The sequence below is a fragment of the Ricinus communis genome, chromosome 10 (assembly GCF_019578655.1).
Source record: "Ricinus communis isolate WT05 ecotype wild-type chromosome 10, ASM1957865v1, whole genome shotgun sequence".
In the NCBI taxonomy this organism is placed as follows: Eukaryota; Viridiplantae; Streptophyta; class Magnoliopsida; order Malpighiales; family Euphorbiaceae; genus Ricinus; species Ricinus communis.
In genome coordinates, this window is record NC_063265.1 from 6794996 (window position 1) to 6815616 (window position 20621).

Genomic DNA, 20621 nt, shown 5'->3' on the forward strand with positions numbered 1-20621 from the left:
TTTTTAAACTCGAATATTTCAAAGCCTCGGGGCTTATTACTACCAATCCTTGAAGTTACTGGTTCGGCCAAATTCAAGCATTTCAAAAAGACAAAGCTCATAAAGACCCTGCATATTCAACATGCACAATCCAAAGAATCCTTCACCCGTCCGATTGGGGTATGGATTTACACTCTCTTCGCTCCTTCCCTACTTCTCTAAAAAGAACCTACCCTTCAAATCTTAACACATCTTTCTCCTATCGGGATTACCAGCAAGCCCGGTTCAATACCTTCTTATCCAAAACGAAGGAAGAAGCCACTCCGGCTATTCTACTTCGACACCAATATCCAAACCTCCAAAATCCCTTACTCTTGGTTTAAACAGGTTGGTGGAATTACTACAGTAATGCCCCTGAGACTCTTATTCCGAAGTCTTACCCCTGTTCAACCTATTCAAAACAAATTACAAACCAAATTCCATGGAAAAGCGTTTTCCCCGCCTTCTCCTTTCCCCGCTCAAATTTCTTTTTACCCGGGTATGTGTATGGTACTTTCACTTCAACTGCTTCCGGATGGTGAGATTACACTTATCCGTCGATTCAAAGTAAAATGGTGGGATAAATTCAACCACCAAGACAAACTGTCCCTAAAAGCCGCTCAAAACTTCTTGACCAAACATAGCTTCTTGCCTCCTAAAGAACAAACAACGTTCTTGGCATGTAAGTCTTTTCTCCTTCCAAAGCTTGCATGACCAAACCAAGAAGATTTCCTTCAACTTATAAAGCAGTTTGCCGAGACAAATTTCTTTAAAGGCAAATCCAAAACCTCATCATCATCCTCTTCCAGCGCTAGTACTGCTGCATTCGATTTGGATGACCCAGCGGGAGACGATTGTTATGGGATACTCAAAATCTCATAAATATTATCTCCTTCTTTAAAAGCCCATGGGTTAAAAACCAGAAATGGTAGCCCAAGGTTATTTGTGTTGGGCCAAAAAGCCCACACTAAAGCCCACAAAAAGAAAAAGAAAAAGAAAAGAAAAAGAAAAAGAAAAAGAAAAGAAAAAAGAAAAAGAAGAAGAAAAGAAAAGGAAAGACAAAAGAAAAAACAAAAGTCAAAAGAGCAAAAGATTCTATCAAAGCATGGCCGACAACTTTCTCAAAAGGCGGTTGGCATTATCTAAAGACTCCAAAGCATGTGAAGAATCTCCACAAGACTCCAAAGACAAGTGGAATCATTTCTACTCCACTAAGCAAAGCATCCAAAGCCCGTGACAAGTATCCAAAGCTCCAAGACCTCTATAAATAGAGGAGTCCTCCTTCTTCATCCCTCAGAATTTAGAATTCAGAACTTAGAAGAGAGAAGAAAGAAAGAAAGCTCTTCCTGAGTCTAATTCTCACAGAAGAAATTAGAGTGAAAAGAGTGAGTGAGAGAGAGAGAAATCTTGTAACTCCTCTTGTAAGTCTATATTCTTCTTGTTTCAAAGTTTTACAAAGTTGTATGTTTGTTTAAAGCTTTCAAAGTTATTTATATGTTTATGTTCAAAGCCTGTTATTATCAATAAAGCATTCAAAGTTTATCTTCTTTATTTATCTTCTTCTTCTTTCCCCATCATCAAGTGTATGCTCTGTGCTTGCCTCGTAAGAGGATCCTGCACATCAGAAACTTGTTGGTTCTTTCTGTACAAACTTTGATAGAATGGTTTACCCTTTTGATACAAATAATTATGTAGTTTTTTTAATAACATTATAATATTTTAGAAATTAAAACGTTAACAATAATTAAGTAGTTATAATTTATTTATTTAGTATTAATTTGTGATTTCATTATTATTATAATTCTTATCAACTTTTTTTATCAAAGATTTACTGTATTAATTCTTATAGAGTTTAGAGAGAAAAATAGTCTCACAATTTAATTTTATTTTTAATTTAAATAAGTTTCGATGAGTTTTGAATGATCCGACAAGACTAGAAAATTTTATACTTTGTCATCTATCGAACAAGACCATTTTGTAGCTATCAGACTTCGTTTGAAATTTAATTTCTAAAATTATTAATAGTTTTAATAATTTAAACATAAATTACTAATAATATAATTTTTATAGTACTAGATTGTGATAAAAAAAACTATATAACCTTTTAAGTAAAAAAGTTAAATCACATGATCAAATTTTATATTTTTCAAACATAAAATTTTGACAACATTTCTCTTATCTCTAAAAATGACAAAAGAAATTTAAGTTATGAATTTATAAATGCTGTAATTTTATTTTAGGTCGGATGACCAATCTATGATCAATTACTTCTACTTCCTTAAAAAAAATATCAAGTGTCCTAAACTTTTCATAATTGAGATTTCAAATTTATATTGTGATTGAATTCATTTACAAATTTAAAATTTATGTCTTGGAATGAAGTAGAAATTAATTTAAAAAGTTTTACATATTTAAATTTATACATAATTGGTTATATCTAAATTAAATTTTAATAAAAAATAAATAATTTTTTTAAATAACTTTTATATTAGTTTTTTTCAATATATTTCATAAAATGAAAATATCTCTTTCAACTCATTTTACTTTCTCTTTTATATATTTTTTTAAAAAAATATATATTAAAATAAAATAAAAAAAGAAAAAAAGAAATTCATAATCCAAAAATCAACAAAAACCCAAAATGTGGAATGGAAAGATAATGAGGAAAGGAGTATAAATGGGGTTAACTTTTTTGAAAGAAATCTTTGTTAGATAATCTCAGGGTTCACATTCTAAAAGCAAAACTGTCTAACAAAGCAATGCCATACTTCAACAAAAGCGATCCTTGTACGTGCCACCATCACAGGACCACCTCACCAGAATCCACTCAAATCAAACACAAAAACTACTTGCTTAGATACAAAAAACAAGCTTAATGGAAGCAAAAATCTTCATATTTTCTATTAATTAACTGGATGAGTGATCTCTTCTTCTTGTTCTTGTTTGTTCAATAAGAAAATTAATTAAACTCAAAACCCATATTATTGTTTTTCTTGTTGGGCTCCTCTATCTAGTCAAGACTCGAGAAGAAGAAGAAGAAGAGAAGAAGGAGAAGAAAAGCAAGTACTGTCGTAGCCCGAAATTCGAGCTCGTTTGGCGTGTGTGAGAGAAGAGAGAGAAAAACAGAGTGTGGGTGTGGCCTACAGTACTACAATCTAAGAAAAGAAAAAGTGTATAGTATTATGTGGACCCCACTCTATGCAGCCCCCCGGTGCCCCTGTTTGTCCCTCAATTATTGTCACCTTCTCTTCAAGCTAGCCGAGCCGTAAACACCCATCAGCTCGGCTCTATCGATCAGCGCGTGCTGTTACTATCCTTCTCTCCCTCTGCCCCAATTCAAAATTTCTTTTACTCTTTTGCTTTTTCATGGTTTTGCTTTCTCTCTTTTAAGGAAGTTGGCTGCTTTTAAAGTTTCAAACCAAAAATCTCTCTCTACGCATTTCTTGCTCTATTTCGTGTCTCTCTGTGGACTGTAATAAGTGACAGGGAGCAGTGCAGTCCCTCCTAACCCACTTCTCCTTCTTCTTCTTCTTCTTCTTCTTCACTTGTCTAAAATTGCATTTACACAAAGATTTAAGATATTCTACCTGGGTTTCTCGATTATGGAAGCTTCATTATCACCCAAACAAACCCCTCATCACCACCAAGATCACCTTCTTTTACCAGAGGCCTCACCAAGGCCTACTTACAAGAAAAGCTTCGTTGCCACCATAATGGAAGCTGCTTCTCTCCGCACTCCTTCTTTTAAAGAAGACACTTATTTTATTTCTCATCTCAAATCCTCCGAGAAGAAAGCCTTGCAAGAGCTTAAAGACAAGCTTTCCGCTAGCGAGTCCAATGTTGATTGTTCCATGTGGGGCATTCCTCTCCTGGGTGGTGCTGAGAAAGCTGATGTTATACTGTTGAAGTTTTTGAGAGCTAGAGACTTTAGAGTTCTTGATGCTTTTCACATGCTGGACAAGTGTTTGTCATGGAGAAAAGAGTTTGGTGCTGATAATATTTGTGAAGAGGATTTGGGTTTTAAAGAACTTGAAGGCCTTGTTGCTTATATGCGTGGATATGATAGAGAAGGACACCCTGTTTGTTATAATGCTTACGGTGTTTTTAAAGATAAAGAAATGTATGAAAGAATTTTTGGAGATGAAGACAAACTTAACAAGTTCTTAAGATGGAGAGTTCAAGTTCTTGAAAGAGGGATTAATCTTTTGCATTTTAAGCCTGGTGGTGTTAACTCTATTATTCAAGTTACTGATCTTAAAGATATGCCTAAAAGAGAGCTTAGAGTTGCTTCTAACCAGATCCTCTCTCTTTTTCAAGATAATTATCCTGAAATGGTTGCTCGTAAGGTAAACCAAAAATGCCTTTTCTTTTCTTTGTTTCATTCTTTTTGTTCTCTTCCTTTCTCATTCTTTTCTTTAATTTTTGTTTTTGGGTGTTTCTAGATTTTCATCAATGTCCCATGGTACTTCAGCATGTTATATTCAATGTTCAGTCCATTCCTTACTCAACGAACCAAGAGCAAGTTTGTGATCTCTAAAGAAGGAAATGTTGCAGAAACACTTTACAAGTGAGTCTTGCTTTACTTTCATTGATGTCGCCCATTATTGTTTATGTTTCTATTTTCTTTTTCCTTTCCTTCATTTCATGATGTTGATCTTGATCCCACTTTGTAACTTGCTAGCTACTTTGAGTTTGTTGTCTTAAAACTACTCCTGTTTTGTTAATTATCATCAGATTCGTAAGGCCTGAAGATATTCCTGTTCAGTATGGAGGATTAAGTAGACCAAACGATTTGCAGAATGGCCCACCTAAACCAGCTTCTGAGTTTACTGTAAAAGGAGGGGAGAAAGTTAACATTCAGATTGAAGGAATTGAGGTTCCACTTAACAACACAATTTAGTCTCTCTAATTCCTTGATTTTAACCAAAATCCAAAACTAACGTCAAAACTAAACTAACAGTTTATCTTCTTCTGGGTAATAGGCTGGTGCAACAATTACATGGGACATAGTGGTGGGTGGATGGGATTTGGAGTATAGTGCAGAGTTTGTGCCAAATGCAGAAGGAAGTTACACCATTGCAGTGGAGAAGGCAAGAAAAGTAGCATCGTCAGAAGAGGCAATTCATAACTCTTACACGTCAAGAGAAGCTGGAAAAATGGTGCTATCTGTTGACAATACTGCCTCCAGGAGGAAAAAGGTGGCTGCTTATCGATACATTGTCCGCAAATCTAGTGTTGTTTAGATTTCTCATTATAGGTTGCCAATTAGTATAATCTAATGAATAAGTATTTTTGTTTGAATTATTTGAAGGGGATAATGAATTTACTTATTAATGGTTGTGAACTGTTTTCTAGTGTTTACTTGATAGTGTACTAATGTAATGTGTAAAAAAAGAAGTATTGTTGGGTACTAATGCTACATTGGCTTATGCATATGTATAATATAGTAGTAAAAGCAAGTTTAGCTCTCCACCCTAGAGACCAAAAGGATAGAATTTTTGGCCGCTTCTAATCTGATATTTGTTTTTGATTTGTTTTTTCTTTTTCTCTTTTGGCTTCTTTAGATTTTAGATATCTATTTCACACCCTTATCCATAAAAACATGAGAAGCTGAAAACTTTATGGGTTTATTTTAGTGGACTGCATATACTCATCTTTAAAATTTAATTGGATATTTTTTAATTGTGCTATTATATAATATAGTACATTTTAATTTCTAATTCTTTATCTCTTATTGGAAAGTTTGAAATTCAATTTTCGAAGGCGGGTAAGACAGTCCAATTGAGAAAAAAAGAAAAGGAAAAAGAAAAGGGAAGGCTAGTGCGGGAATAACAAGGTCACGGGTGTTGGGGTGCGCAAGGCTGTTTAATAGAAGTGTTGGACTGATGATGACATTCTTCTTCTTCTTGTGCCTGTTTTGTGACCTGTGTCATTTTGCTTTTGCTTGTTAGACACATAATACATCATCCTATTCCCCTCTGTTACTGCATGTTCTTGTTTTTTTTTTCTTCTCTCTAAAAAAGAAAAGAAAAGAAAGGTTTTGTCTTTCTTCTTTTGTTCTACCCATAATGCTTTATCTACCTACGAAAGTACCAACCTGCGCCCTAGCTGTGATTCTTGGGGTAATGCCCATGCTCAATTCAATGTGTCCCTGTAATTTCCTTTTGGTAATACCCGCCTGCTATATTACCAAATTTTATCAGGGAACAAATGGTGTCCTAAAATACTCGGAAGCATTTATTAGGAAAAGGAAAATTTCTTTAACAAGCTTGTTCTGAGATCCCAACGTAGTATATGAAATTGTCCAATGGAACATAAATATATGCTAAATTACTACCTGCCCTTCTTTCTTTTCAGTTTGTGTAATGATTCCTCAATCTTTATTCACTGTCATGTGTATTTCAATGATAATAATAATGTGGTGTCGTTTCCATCATTAACCTTAATTAGTGTTTTGCATAATGAAATAATTTTATAACTAAGTTAAAAAGACAAGAAAATATTTATTCGTTGATGTATCCCTACCTACATTCCTGTCTTTTTTCCTTACCAACCATTTTTTGTTGCATCAAAACACAACATCTCCCATTAAAAGGACTGCTCAACCAATTCTACAACCTATTCTGATGGCCCAGCCCAATTTATTTCAAAATTCTCGTGAATCTCAGTCAAGTAAATATTACACGCACCTTGCGTCTCCAACATGACGCAACCCGTGTCTTAGAGAGCTCCTGTTTGTCCTATCTTGCGTCTACATTTTGCCAAATAGGATACCAGGTGAAATTCTGAGAAAGACTCCGTCCTACTATGAATGTCGTTGATACAAAAAATTATAAAGTGACATATTATTGTTGATTAATTGTTATATTTAGATTGATTGATTTTAATTATGAATAATTAATCGTAATAAATAATATTATATATCACTATATAATTGGTTGTTTATGCATAATATGGTAGACTAAATCTGTCTAAATTTTTTTTTATTGTATCTAATTGGAAATATGTTTATTTATATCAGAATTTACTTGTATTTATTAACTAAACTAAAATTTTAATTTTTTATTTAATTTAATAAATATTTTAGTTTTAATTTTTAATATTTAAACATATTTTTATTTTTAAATTAATTTGACATACACTTAAATTTTAATTTTTTTACACTTTTAAATGCTTAGACATAATATGTCAATGTATTGAACAAATACATATGTTAAATAATATTAAGATATTAAAAAAACTCAAATAAGTGTTAAATTATGTTAAATTCAAAATATAAATTCGTATTTGTATTTAGTTGGACCAAGCAAGTTTCAGCATAGTTAGAGGAAAAATTGGCTGAGAAAAAGACAATGTCACTGCTTTTGATCAAAAGAATTGAGTCATTTAAGCTGTGATTAGTCATACTATCCCTGCTGTTGGATTGGGCAATTGCAAGTCTGGTTCTAAAGCTACAGATTCTGTTTTCACTGTCATCTCTGAGGTACATAACATCCATTTTGATTATAGAAATTAAAACCCACTAATAGTCTAACAAAATATAAATTATGAGATGGTAAAATATTTTCTAATTTAATTAAGATTTCAAGTACAAATATACTGTGGTGCTAAAGCTCTTAATAGTTAATTTGGGTTTGCTACTTGATTAATCCATTAGAGTCCAAATCAATTTAAATAAGACAAATAACCATGCACTAGGTAGATTATATTCTAGATCTAGGTACACTCTGCGCTATATATTCGGTGTTCAAAATATGACTGTTTCATTTAAATAAGGGAGTTAAATTTTAAAATACATATATGAAAGAGTTTTAATTCAAATATAATATCCTATATATCATTTTCGATTTAAAATAAAATTGTGAGTTTTCTTTCAGCAATCCGGTTTGATTTTATCTTTTTCATTTTCAATTCTCTATCACTTAAAATTTCAAATTAAATTTTTACAAATTGTTGTTCTTTTTTTTTTCTTTTTTTTACTGCATAATATTGTTATTCTTATTTTTTTCTATTTTGTTCTCATACATAAATTATGCATATTTATATTTTTGAAAACTTATTTTTGACGAGTCAAAATTCTTCATTTTTCTCCATTCTTCAGACTTTCAAATAAGATTCTACAAGTATTAATCATTTTAAAAAAAATATGATAACAGTTTCAATGCTAAAAAATAATATATTTATTTATAGAATATTAAGATTCATTATGTATGAATTACAGGTTCATTATTTTATTCATAATTTTGATAACAATTTTATTTTTTAAATTGAATAGATTCAATTTATATCAAGTTGAGATTCATTATAAATAAACAATAGGTTGGTCAACTTATTCATAATTTTAGTAACAATTTTATTTTTGAAATGAAATAAATTCATTTTGTAGTATACTGAGGTTCATTATATATGAACTACAAATTCATCATGTTATTTATAATTTTAAAAATAAATTTATATTTGAAATGGAATAGGTCCATTTTATAGTACAATAAACTTTATATCAATAACATACGAATACAAAAGTTTTATATAATAAACATGTTATATGTGCATAAAAATAAATAAATATTAATGGGTTATAATGAACTGATTCATTGTCTATTAAGAAACAGGTTCATTAACATATCATTTAAATTTATTATATAAAAAACTACAATTTTATTATGTTGTTTATAATTTTAAAAATAAATTTAATTTTAAAATGGAGTAGGTTCATTTTGTAGTACAATGAATTTTATATCATTAATAAATGAATATAAAAGTTTTATGTAATGAACTTGTCATATGTACATAAAATAAATCAGTATTCATGAGTTATAATGAACGAGTTCATTATCTATAAACAACAGGTTTACTAGAGTATCATTTGAGGTTCATTATATATGAATTACAGGTTCATTATATTGTTCATAATTTTAAAAATAAATTTATTTTTAAAACGGAATAGATTTCTTTTATAGTACAATGAACCTTATATCATTAACAGATGAATATAAAAGTTTTACATAATGAATAATGCCATATGTGCATAAAAATAAATCAGCATTCATGAGCTATAATGAACAAATTTATTATCTACAAACAACAGGTTACTTAAAGTATCACTTGAGGTTCATATGAATTATATGTTTATTATATATCAGCTACAGGTATATCATGTTGTTCATAACTTTGAAAATAAACTTATTTTTAAAATTGAATAAGTTTATTTTGTAATACAATGAAGTTTATATCATTAACAAATGAATATAAAAATTTTATATAATGAATATTGATGAGTACGCAAAAAAATAAATTAGTGTTTATGGGTTATATAATGAAACTAATTCATTATTTATAAACAACAGGTTCATTAAAGTATTACTTGAAGTTTATTAAATATATAAGATATTTTTATTATATAAATTTATTATTCATAAATTATAATAACAAGTTCATTATGTATTACTTGAGATTCATCGAATATATAACAAAAATTCATTAATATACTTAAGAGATTCATCATACATATATAAGATATTTTAAAGAAATATTTCTTTTCATACAAAATAAATAATATATTCATCGGTAGCAAAATCTATATAAATATTGATTTTTTAGTATAAATTTTAGTTCTATAAGATTTTAACTTTAGGTTCTTTAATATTTTTACTGTTGTTTTTGCAAGCAGCTTATGTGATTGTATTTGAAATATTATTTCAAATAAATATGAATATATTTATAAAATAATGAAATTTGCAGCAATTTTAAACCTTAGAAGATTAAAAATAAAAACCCAACAAAGTTATAAAGTTTTTAATTTTAAGAATAGAAGAGTACGTAAAATAAAAACGCCGGAAAGTATAAAAAAAAAAATTAATATTGAAGAAAATAATTGTGTGTTTTGATTAAAATAAAAATTGTATATTGAACTGAAGATTTTTTTTTATTTTGATTATCAATAAAAATAGTTAATTAAATTCAATTTTCATTAAAATTATGCGGGCCACACGTATTAGTAGTCCCAAATACATAATATCGGATATAAGTGGATCATGATATCACAGCTCCATGCATTAAAAAGAATCTGCTGTATGCAGATCTATTGGGCATTTCAACTAAAAGATGGAGCCAGCCAAGCAGAGGAGGTATTGGACGATTTTGACATGGAAGATAATTTGGAGAGGATACCGGTGCATGCAATTTCACATACAAGAACCTCAACAAGCTTCTCAGTTTCTGCTCAAAACAAAGCCCTGGGTTTGTCAGATCATATAGCTATCTTTATCTGTACAGGACAATAACAAGTTATTCAAATTACATTATTTTCACCATGGATTTGTTTTGGTTTTAGATGGAAATGCATCCAGGAGGAATGGTAAAATGCTGAAGGCTTGCAGGAAGAATGGCATCCATGTGACTAAGATAATATTAAATTGGGGTTTCATTATTTTTGATCTTTTGTGTCCATGGCTGTAAAGTTTTTCAAGTCGAACCCAGTGGGAGCCCAATTAACCAAAAAAGAAAAAGGAAAAATTCTCTTTGATCCATATTGATTTGGATGGTTCATCTATAACTTCGGATAGAGATTTTCTGCAAGCGTATTTTTCACTGGGTTCAGGACAAGGAAGCAGGGATTTTGTACAAGACAGTTGAAAGAATAGCAAATTAGCTGAACAAGGCACTAGGTAATGTGGTGATAGAATGGGCTGTCCAAAGAGGAACTAGTGTCAAACCCAAATCAATGAATCCTGAAAGGACCAAAGAGAACATTCAAATCTCTGGCTGCGTAATCCCTGACGCAGATTTCCAGGCTTTTTGCAGCCCCTCTGATCAGGTAACTATACAGCTACCAAACACTGCCAACTGATTTGTTTGACAGGCAATTTGGTAGGGCTCAACCTGTTCATAAAAGCCAGCTTATGAAAACGTTTGAAGTTATTTTGTAGGTAGGATTAATCTCCTTTTGAATAAACTCTACCACTCAGCATGAAAATGTCCGGACCAGTAAAAGGTTTCTTGATATCAGGGAAATTAGATTTGGAGCACATCTAAATTGAAATGACAAGGAAGATTGGAAGAAGAGCAAAGCTTGATTGGATGATGAGCAGTTAGCCCATTGAATCAGGTTAGATCAAAGTTTGGAAAAAAATTACAAATTAGCTTAAAGTACATGGCTAACAGACTTAAAAAGAAATCCTTTTAAAAAGAAAAAAGAAACTTTTAGAATACCCGGAAACTGTCAGCTATACCTACTTGATGCATACTTTGAACTACACATATCACTGATACTTGACCTCGTAGATATATTTCTTGTGCTTTCAATCATTTCTTGCACCACTGATGCTTGCTGTTGAATCACAAGCACAAGTGCATTGCAATCAAAATCCTTAGATGCCAACATATCTCCAACTACACCCAACTCTTCTATCTCTTTCCATTCTGTGAGCCCTGATAATAATGAGGAAGCAGGGTCATGTCTTCTTCCTACCAAAATCAGCTCAAACTTCTTGCATACGGATCTTAACAGCTTTGCTGTTTCACTTCCTTCTAATATTACGTACTCTTTAAATTTAACACGATTCCTGCTATCTATTGTTCGAAGCTTGAACTCATTAATCATGTTCAAATCTCTTCTTTTCTCTATCAAATCAGCATCGCTCTGATCATCCGAGATTAATCTTATCAAGGTAAGCTCAGTGTAAGGATTCATTGCCATTCTTGCACCATATGCTAGCGTCTCACGATCATCAGGTCCTCCAAGAAAGACTAGACAGACCCTTTTCAAGGCTTGAATTGGAAGAACTGATCTTGTTAATTTCCCACTGTCAAGGAGTATGCTGACGGAGCATGGTGCATTTCGGAGGATACTTTTGTTTACAATTCTAGTGGAAGGATCATCCGAATGCAGAAAAGGGAGAATTATTAAGGATATAGTTTTCTCTAGTGCCATTGAGCAGACTGCATCGTGCAAAGTTGGATGAGGAGCATAAGATGTGAAGTATTGGATCATGGAAAGGCCTTCATTTCTGTTTTCAATCTGAGAAAAGGCATTGATGATGTGATTGATTTCAGTTTGTTTATTATATGATGGAGTTAAAGGGATGTCAGGTTGGTGAGGTATGAGAAGGGGGATGGTGCCAACAGCAGATCGCTTCAGCTTCATAACATAGACTCCAATTGGGTCATCTTTGCTGGGATTTGATTCTTCAAGAACGCTAACGATGGATGGGACATTGTCCTGTTGATGGATGCAAGCAAGGACTCGTAGTTCAGAGCTGCGTTCGTTACTGTGTTGGACTGTGTGTTTTCTGTAGGCAACATATCTTCTTGAAGGATCATAGACAAGTCTTGTTAACCATGAGAAAAGACCCGCATGCAATGCTGAAGAATAAACCAGGACGGCGTAGTTCTCGTTTGTGATCAACTGCACATTGTTAGTAAAGTTTTGATTAGCTGTCTGGCTCTCTTATTTAGTTGAAGCTGTGAATTACTTGGCCTTTAAAGAAAAGGCATTGAAAGGATAATCAATCGTTACAGCTTCAAAGCTATGACTGCGTTGCAATGACTCATTAAAACAAATTGAAATAGAGGAAAGATCGATAACTTTCGTACCTTAACCTTATTTGCGCGGGAGTACAGTTGAACATCAAACAACCCTTTACAATTCAAGATGAAGCCTAGCGAAAGAGCATCAGATAATGGCATATTGAAATAATATGCAGGGATGATAACAGAGGCAAGTTTTGAAAAGCTAGCTACAAGCATGACCAACTGAATAGTACCAAATTTATCGGATCCTAGAAGGAATATATTAGCCCTTCTACCAGCGTCAATGACATAACATGGAACTAGCACCGTCTCAACAAAGCAATCAAGCTTCTCCATTAAGCTAGAAACTATTGGTGGACCATCAGGAGTAGCCATGCCCATGATCACAGGAGCAAAATAAAAATGCTGTCCTGTAATCTCCCCAAAAAGAGCGCAGAAAAGAATCATCAAACATATAGAACAAACAAATGGCTCTTTCAAAGGTTTCCCATCCGGAGTTTGTCTCACCATCCATAACATTATGGGACGGAAGATGAAAACAATGATCAGAATAACAATGAATTTGCTCAGTTGAGCAAACACCAGACCCACCTTAATGCCCACTTGTAAACCTTCTTTAACATCATAGATTACTGCTAGAAAAGCCCAGCTACTTATTCCACTAATCATTGATGAAGCTAGAGCAAGGCGGCCTAGTTCTGAGTTCAGGAGCTTGAGATCAGTGAGCACTACTAAGATGACATGAAAAGAAGTTGTGGCTACAAGGATTGCTACAGATGGAAGAGAATTGCTGAGTCCGTCGTCGAATTTGATGAATTTTCTAAGGAAGTAAGCGAACAATGTGGTTATTATCATAGGAACAACAAGTGATGAAATACCTATAACAACTGCAAGTTTTCCACATTTCTTTATGATGGTTATATCTATCCGCATACTGAGAAGGTAAAGAAGGAACATGAAGCCCATTGCTCTAAGTATACCAATCATCAAAAGACCCTTCGGTGATTGCATAAACAGTTTGTAGAAAAATTCACTCTGGGAAAGAAATGAAGGGCCCAAAGCAATTCCACCCTGAAAGAACACAAGCAACCAGAGAACAGGTGAATTTTATGAAGCAAGAAAGAAGACGAGAAAGCAAAATATTCTTGAAAATGTACACACAAAGAAAATATTGAAAGATTTACCATAATTTGTGGGATGTAAGTCTGCTGTCCAAAAGGCTTGAGAATAAGCTGAAACAGGATTTTAAAGGTATTAACTAAAGCAATTTGCGTCATTACAAGTTGCCAAGGCCACTCTGATGGATCTTTTCCATGTCGAAACTGCATTGTATTAGTCAAAGAAACTTCCTCGCATAGAACTGATATATTAGTCTTTTGGTTCATCCAAGGATTCTTCATCTCTTCTTGTTTCTGTTGCCTCTCCACACAGAATCAGAAAGAAACGAAAAAGAAGAATAGAATCAAAGATTTTTTTTTTTTTTAAATGACAATAATAAAGACAATACAGACAGATCGTCTCGATTCGAGTTAAAATGAAAAGGGTCGAAGAGAAGGAGAGAAATAATCAAGATCAAAAACCAAAAGACAGACACAAGAGGGTTGTCATTGCTCTCGTTGTTCACAGACAAAGAACAAGAAAAGATTGGCGTTATTAATGTCTGAAAGGGAGAGAGAGATCATGGCGATATCAAAATGATGGTGTGAAATTGGTGCAAGGATCATTCGAGCTATAGGATTCGGTTAAAGACAATGAAGAATTCTGAAGCAACGAAAGAGGCTAGTGGGTACTTTATGACAGGACGGATTGATGAAATTATTATCTAGTTGGAAGGGAATGCAGGCCCTTTCAGATAGGTGAATTCTAACCACTACACATGCTAGATACCAGCTATTGTGTATTTGTTGGAGGAGAAAAAAAAGAGCTCCAAAACTATAAACCACATTAATCTTTTTGGATATCAAATCAATTCTCTTGTTCATGTTGGTAATTCTGAAAGGGAGAAAAAGAAAAAGATTGTTGCTCTGCTGTTATGGATTATGGATTATAATTAATTGCCTCTTAAATTAGGAGAAACTTTTGTTTGTTTGGATGTTTTTTTGTTTCTCGAGTCGAGAAACAAAATGGGACAAGATGAGAAGTATTCTCAACTGTATCCCGAAGATCGATGCCTGAGATTGTTCGGGTGACTAGAACCAGTAATGCCACAGCTATAAGCTATAAGCTATTCCCAATTCTTTTTTCTTTTCTTTTTTTCTTCTAGAAAAAAAAAAACACATCATCGTTTAACAGGTAATAATTATAAGCATAGTTATTAAATTCAAATTGAACCAATCGATCGCACTTGAAATTCCGGTTCGAGACTGATTGGTCCGATACTAAATCTATATATAACAGTTGTATTATTTTATTATTTTTTGAATTTATGTAAGAAACTAATTATTTTTTAGTAACGAAGTTGTTAATATTTATGGAATAAAATTTATTTTGTTGTGTTAACTTTATTATTTATCAATAGAGAATTTAAATCAGAGGTAATTAACTATTCTTTGTTAAGTATTTGTATTTCTAGCATCAATGAGATTATTGTGAGCTAAATATAATTTTATATTTATGTGATTGCATAGATTTATTAATGTATGATAGTCTAGTTCTATAAAATAATATTTACAAACTTTAATCAGATTTAAGAAATATATTATATCAAACATTTACTAACTCTACTTTAATAAAATCTATTAAATTTATCATTATTTAATAAACCAACAAGTTTGTATTATAGAAGTTGATATTTTTTATATACATATATGACTACGAGAAAGTCATAATTTAATAGAAATCTAAATATTAGATTTTTTTATTTTAATTTAATATTTAATTATATTAGATAAATTAATACCAACTAGAAATAAGATATGTTAATATTTTACAAATAAAATTGATGAGATAAAATAATAAAATAGTAAGATAAACCATATCATAACTAGGATTAGGAATAAACCGAGCCACTGGCGAGCTACTCGAAACTCACCTTAATAAAAGCTCATTTGAGTTTATTCGTTAAAATAAATGAGCCGAGTTTAAGCTTTATTTTTTAACTCGTTTAGTAAACGAATCGAGCTTGAGCTAGGTATTGCTCGACTCGTTCAAACTCGCGAGTTGGCTCGTTAATGAGCTTGCGAGCTAGCTCACGAGTCGCTCGTTTCGTTTGTGAGCTCACAAGTTAAATTCATTTTTATATCAAAAACTTGGTCTAATTATTTAAAATTTAAAAATTTAAATACATATTTTAGTTTATGTATAATATATTTGAAATTATAAGATCTATAACTGTATATTTGATAAACTTGAGCTTACTTAACGAGCTTTATTCTAAGCTTAAGTTGCTGCCGAGCTCGAGTTTAGTTTATTTATATAGAATATCTAGCTAATTTACGAGTCAAGTTTAAATTTAGCTCGTTTATATAGAATGTCGAGCTAATTACTAGTTGAGCTCAAAACGAGCTTGAGCTTATTAAATTCGAATTCGAGTTCTATCGAGTTCCGTTAGTTTTATGCAAGCTGAGCCTGAACATTGAAAAAAGCTTGGTTCGGCGCTGCTCGTTTATACCCCTAAACATAACATATATATTTTATATATATACAAATATTACTATTCAAAGAAATATTTTCTTAAAATGAAACTTAAAAATTTTATAATTTATTATAATATAGAGTTTATTCCTATTTACGATTAGCTAAGTTAGACTGAAATTTTTTATAACTATATAAAAATTATTCATAAATAGAGTATCACTATAGAATACTTAATCCACTAATTTATTAAAGGAATTCGCATGCTTAAAATTGAAAAATGACCAAATCATAACCATGTTTTTAATACTTTTTCAAGAATATATATATATACAATAGTGTGCATATAATAACAGAAACAATATAGTGTAAAGGTGTAGTTAGTAAGGGTTCTTTTAGGTTGTGCTTTCACCTTTATTTAACACAATTCCCAAATTACACATAAAGTGTTAAGCTAGGAGAAGAGTAACTGATATGATTTTACAGATTCGATAGATTATAATAACAGAAATAATTTTTTTGAGTGCCCAACTAGACTGTCACCCTTTTAGAGAAAGAACTTCATACGTTGAAAATAAGAAATAATATAACTAAAATAATCTGGGTTTCTGAATAGTTATTACTTCCCCAATATTAAAATGATTTCTGAGAAGTAGAACATTCCAGCACCACATACGAGGAGTAATGAGATCTTTAATAAGGATTAGGGAAATAAAATTGAAGAAATTTCATGAGGTTTTGGCTTTTTTAATAAAAAAAATTTTACCTACTCATTTTAAAAAATAATAATTTATGATTTTTTTTATAATTCTTTTTATTATATGATTTTCTTGTTTTAGAATTTCGTCGGGGAAAAAAATATTAAGAGTGTACTTAAAAGATACCGAAAGGATATTATCTTAACTTATATTATTTTGAAACTAATTTTTATTTTATATTTATTTTTCAGAATTTAAAAAATACTAAAAGTATATCTAAAAGATATTGAAATAATATTAGTTTAACTAGTATTATTATAAAATTAGTTAAATGAGATAGATTTATCATTTTATTTTTTATATTTTCAGAATTTCATCAGAAAAAAAATACTAAAAATTATATCTAAAAAATACTGAAAGAAAGATATTTTAACTTGTATTATTGTGAAATCAACCACCAAATGAAATAGATTTATTTTTTTTATTTTATATCTTTATGTTTAGTATTTGTAAAGTAAATAATATCACATATTTTTTTATAGCAACTAGTATATTTTAATGACATGAAAATATGTGTTTCAAAAAATATACCATAATATATAAAAAAATACCAAAATGCAGTTAAATTTACATAAAGATATAATTAAAATAAAACTAAAAAGTCATTTAAGGATGCCAATAAAAGATAACAGTTTTGTGTTTATAATAGCTATTTGATTTTTTATGTGAATAGAGACGGATGATGAAATGCTATCATAATTTAATTAAAAAACATACCCAAAAAATTATTAAAAGATTATACCAAAAAATACTATACAAATAAAAAATTTCAAATGTTAGATCGTAAAAAAGTTATTGGCTGTAAAAATAAAGTTAAAAGGGAAATGAGGGAATGAAGGAAAAGTAAAGAGAGGAAGGCAGCAATTCACTCTCATTCCCTTCATATAAGTTAAAATTGATCTAATTGAGAATTATAATTTATTCGTATAGTCCTTTATACCTCATCAATTTAATAGAATTCCAAAAATAAGCCTATTTAGTTATATATATATATATATATATATATAACTAATATTAGTCTAGTATGTATAAATATATAATTTAATTTGCAGATTAGATATTTAAACGTTTGAATCTTTCACTTTCAATTTGGGACTTATTTATGATTGCTAGTTGGATTTTAAATAATTTTTATTTTCATGTTTGAATATTTCAATAATATTAGTTCGGATTTCTGTTATTTTTTCAAAATCAATTCTAATGTGCACATATATTTATTTTTATATTGCTAGTAATATCATATTTAAATGTATTTTATATTAAAAAATTTAAAATGACTTGTATTCTTGTTGACAATTTACACGAGTATTTTCTATACTTTTTTATTAGTTACTTTGTATCCTTTTGTTATTACAAGTCTCATTCCTTCCCTTTTACCAAACAGGATAAATTATTACCCCTCTCTTCTCCCTACGAATTAGTATTTATTTGCCAAATAAAATAACTAGACATCTCGTCTCCACTCTTCCCTTTCCTTTGGTATCACGTTGCCATCCCTAGTATAAAAGATGGGAATAAATATAAAAAAAAAGTATCTCTTTGCTTCTATAATTTCAAATACGTACTTTTTCTAAATAAAAAAAAAAATATGGTTATAAATTGTAATAAAAAATATCTTGCCGTTAAAAATTCTGATGGATTAAAACTTAATAACTCATAATTATATTTTTGATTATTAAATCAATCTCCTCATATCAATGGCTTCTTACACTACGATTTGACAGTCAAACAATAAAATTATAAATTATTAAGTTTTAAAAATATACATGTTTAAACTTGTAAAACAGTAGAATCATAGGGTGTTTTTTTGTACTTATCCCTAAAATCGGGAAATTGGACTACTGACCTAAAGTCTCGCCGTTTTCCTATAATATATTGCGAAGAGCAAAAGCTTCAATTGAAAAACTTTATATTAAAATGAAATAAAGTTGGATTTGGCTTTATATTAAAATGAAAGGATTTGGATCTTGAGTTTTGCATTTAGGTTCAATTTGATATTTTTTTTATTTTTATAGCCAATTTAACTTATAAACCTTTTAAATAGGTTTAATTTAGTTTTTCTTATGAGAATAAATTGCATGTGATATAGAATCTAATTTGGTCACCCAACTTTTAAAAATAATAAAATTATAATAAATTTAGTTTTATGATTGAATTTATATATTAAGTTTATATTTTAGATTTTTAATTAATTAGTTGAGCAAATAAAGAAATTGATGGTAGTGCAATTTTAGTGTCGATGCTGGCAATGCCTTTGATTTCTTAGATTATGTTCATTTTCTTGTAGTAATAGATCGATGTGTTTGTATGTTCTGACGATAATTTTGCTATATTTTTTTTTTTAAGTGATGGGTGGAAATATGTAGAGGCTAATAAAGATGTGAAACAGTGGTGTTAGATTATAAAATCTCATTTATGTTTTTTTTTATTTTCTAATAGTAATGCTAGTTATTTCTTATTTAAAAAGGTATTGATTATAGTGCTGGAAAAATATTGATGGCGGTGATGAGTTGGTTTTGATGTTTCAATGGATTCATGGTAAATTAGAAAACTTATATCCATTATCTTTAATTTTTGACTTAAAGATAGAATACAATTCAATTTGGCCCCTTAATTTGTGCCCCAAATTCAATTTAGCCATCAAGCTCATTGTAGTCTTTTTCTTTTTTTACGCTTTTATTACAATGTATCTGATTGACTCAGCTAAAAAACGAAAAGCTAAACAAAACCTATTTGAAAAATTTAAAAGTTAAATTAAATTGATTATAGAAGTAAAAAAAAAAAAAAAAAAGAGAGATTAAATTGGGCATGACTATGAAGTTGGAATGATAAATAAAACCTTATTCCTATTAAAATAAATAATATCAGCTCTAAAAGATAAACGGGTCAAGATAAGGCAACTCCTTCTAAGTCTAACACCTTAAAGGCTTTCATTGGCATCCTCCAAATCAATTCTTTTAAATTAAAAAAACCAGTGATTTTCTAGAAATTGTGCCATTGATTATGATCTGAGTCTAACCCTTATGCTCATTCTTGATGTGGATCAACTGATAACATCGACGAGGATGAACTCCATCTAAATGAAAAAATCTTGTATTCTGGTCGTCAAATTTTGACCATTAAATGCAAGATCTTTAATATCATTTATTTTTCTGGCATAGAAGGTTTAATTCCTGTTTAATACTGATTTTGCTCTCCTTGGAAGAGGAGGAAGAAATTAGAGCCTAAATGATCTGATCAAGAGAAAGACCAAGCAGCTGCACCCATATCTTTGTTCTAGAACAATCAATGCATTCCACTGTGATATGCGGAGGCCATACTAAGAAACCTTGAGATTGAAAATAAAAACAAGAATAGAGAAAAAGAAGGGAAGTACGTAGAGAGTAATAAGAAGATACTCTAAGCACATCAGATTAAAGAGAATTCGCTCTGCCATATCACACTGGTATTAAGTGAAAACGAGATTGAGATAAAGGAGGCCAACCGCTTGGTTTCTAGTTGTAAAGAAAAATATTCAGGAAGAGCTTCTAACAGGGAGGAGAATTTCTTAGCACCAATGAGATGCCCAAGTGATGTTAGTTCGATTATATTGGCTCTAATGTCACCATGAAACTGTGGTTTTTAAGGAACCAAAGATATTTATTGGAGCTGGCTGGTGAGTTGCAAGCCTTGAGAGTAAACGCATAAATGAAATAAGTGGATAAAGATAGATTCACAAAACTCATCATATTAATAAGATTT

At 30.6% G+C, this 20621-nt stretch overlaps 3 protein-coding genes across 3 annotated transcripts; 2 read left to right on the top strand and 1 right to left on the bottom strand.

Annotated features, from left to right (window-relative positions):
• The first annotated feature begins 3366 nt into the window (after window positions 1-3366).
• Window positions 3367-5432, top strand: LOC8263133 (patellin-6). The gene is made up of 4 exons (XM_002526647.4): window positions 3367-4364; window positions 4461-4585; window positions 4753-4894; window positions 5001-5432. Exons 1-4 carry the CDS (start codon window positions 3621-3623, stop codon window positions 5259-5261), a joined length of 1272 nt encoding a protein of 423 aa, XP_002526693.2. The 5' UTR covers window positions 3367-3620; the 3' UTR covers window positions 5262-5432.
• A 1212-nt stretch (window positions 5433-6644) lies between these two features.
• Window positions 6645-10898, top strand: LOC125371373 (aldose reductase). The gene is given in 5 exon segments (XM_048380343.1): window positions 6645-6690; window positions 7410-7501; window positions 10098-10257; window positions 10352-10413; window positions 10619-10898. Coding segments are annotated over 5 exon segments (609 nt in total). The 3' UTR covers window positions 10868-10898.
• A 190-nt stretch (window positions 10899-11088) lies between these two features.
• On the bottom strand, window positions 11089-14714 carry LOC8263135 (cation/H(+) antiporter 27). The gene is made up of 3 exons (XM_048380048.1): window positions 13734-14714; window positions 12613-13620; window positions 11089-12424 (listed from the first exon to the last, which is right to left on the bottom strand). Exons 1-3 carry the CDS (start codon window positions 13947-13949, stop codon window positions 11240-11242), a joined length of 2409 nt encoding a protein of 802 aa, XP_048236005.1. The 5' UTR covers window positions 13950-14714; the 3' UTR covers window positions 11089-11239.
• Window positions 14715-20621: the final 5907 nt, after the last annotated feature.

Excerpts from the sequence above, each read along its gene's own strand:
- LOC8263133 (XM_002526647.4), top strand. The coding sequence starts at position 3,621 with ATGGAAGCTTCATTATCACCCAAACAAACCCCTCATCACCACCAAGAT. Across the intron at positions 4,365-4,460 it reads CTGAAATGGTTGCTCGTAAG|ATTTTCATCAATGTCCCATG; the intron begins GTAAACCAAAAA and ends GGGTGTTTCTAG. Across the intron at positions 4,586-4,752 it reads GTTGCAGAAACACTTTACAA|ATTCGTAAGGCCTGAAGATA; the intron begins GTGAGTCTTGCT and ends AATTATCATCAG.
- LOC8263135 (XM_048380048.1), bottom strand. The coding sequence starts at position 13,949 with ATGAAGAATCCTTGGATGAACCAAAAGACTAATATATCAGTTCTATGC. Across the intron at positions 13,621-13,733 it reads CTTACATCCCACAAATTATG|GGTGGAATTGCTTTGGGCCC; the intron begins GTAAATCTTTCA and ends GTGTTCTTTCAG. Across the intron at positions 12,425-12,612 it reads CCCGCGCAAATAAGGTTAAG|TTGATCACAAACGAGAACTA; the intron begins GTACGAAAGTTA and ends AACAATGTGCAG.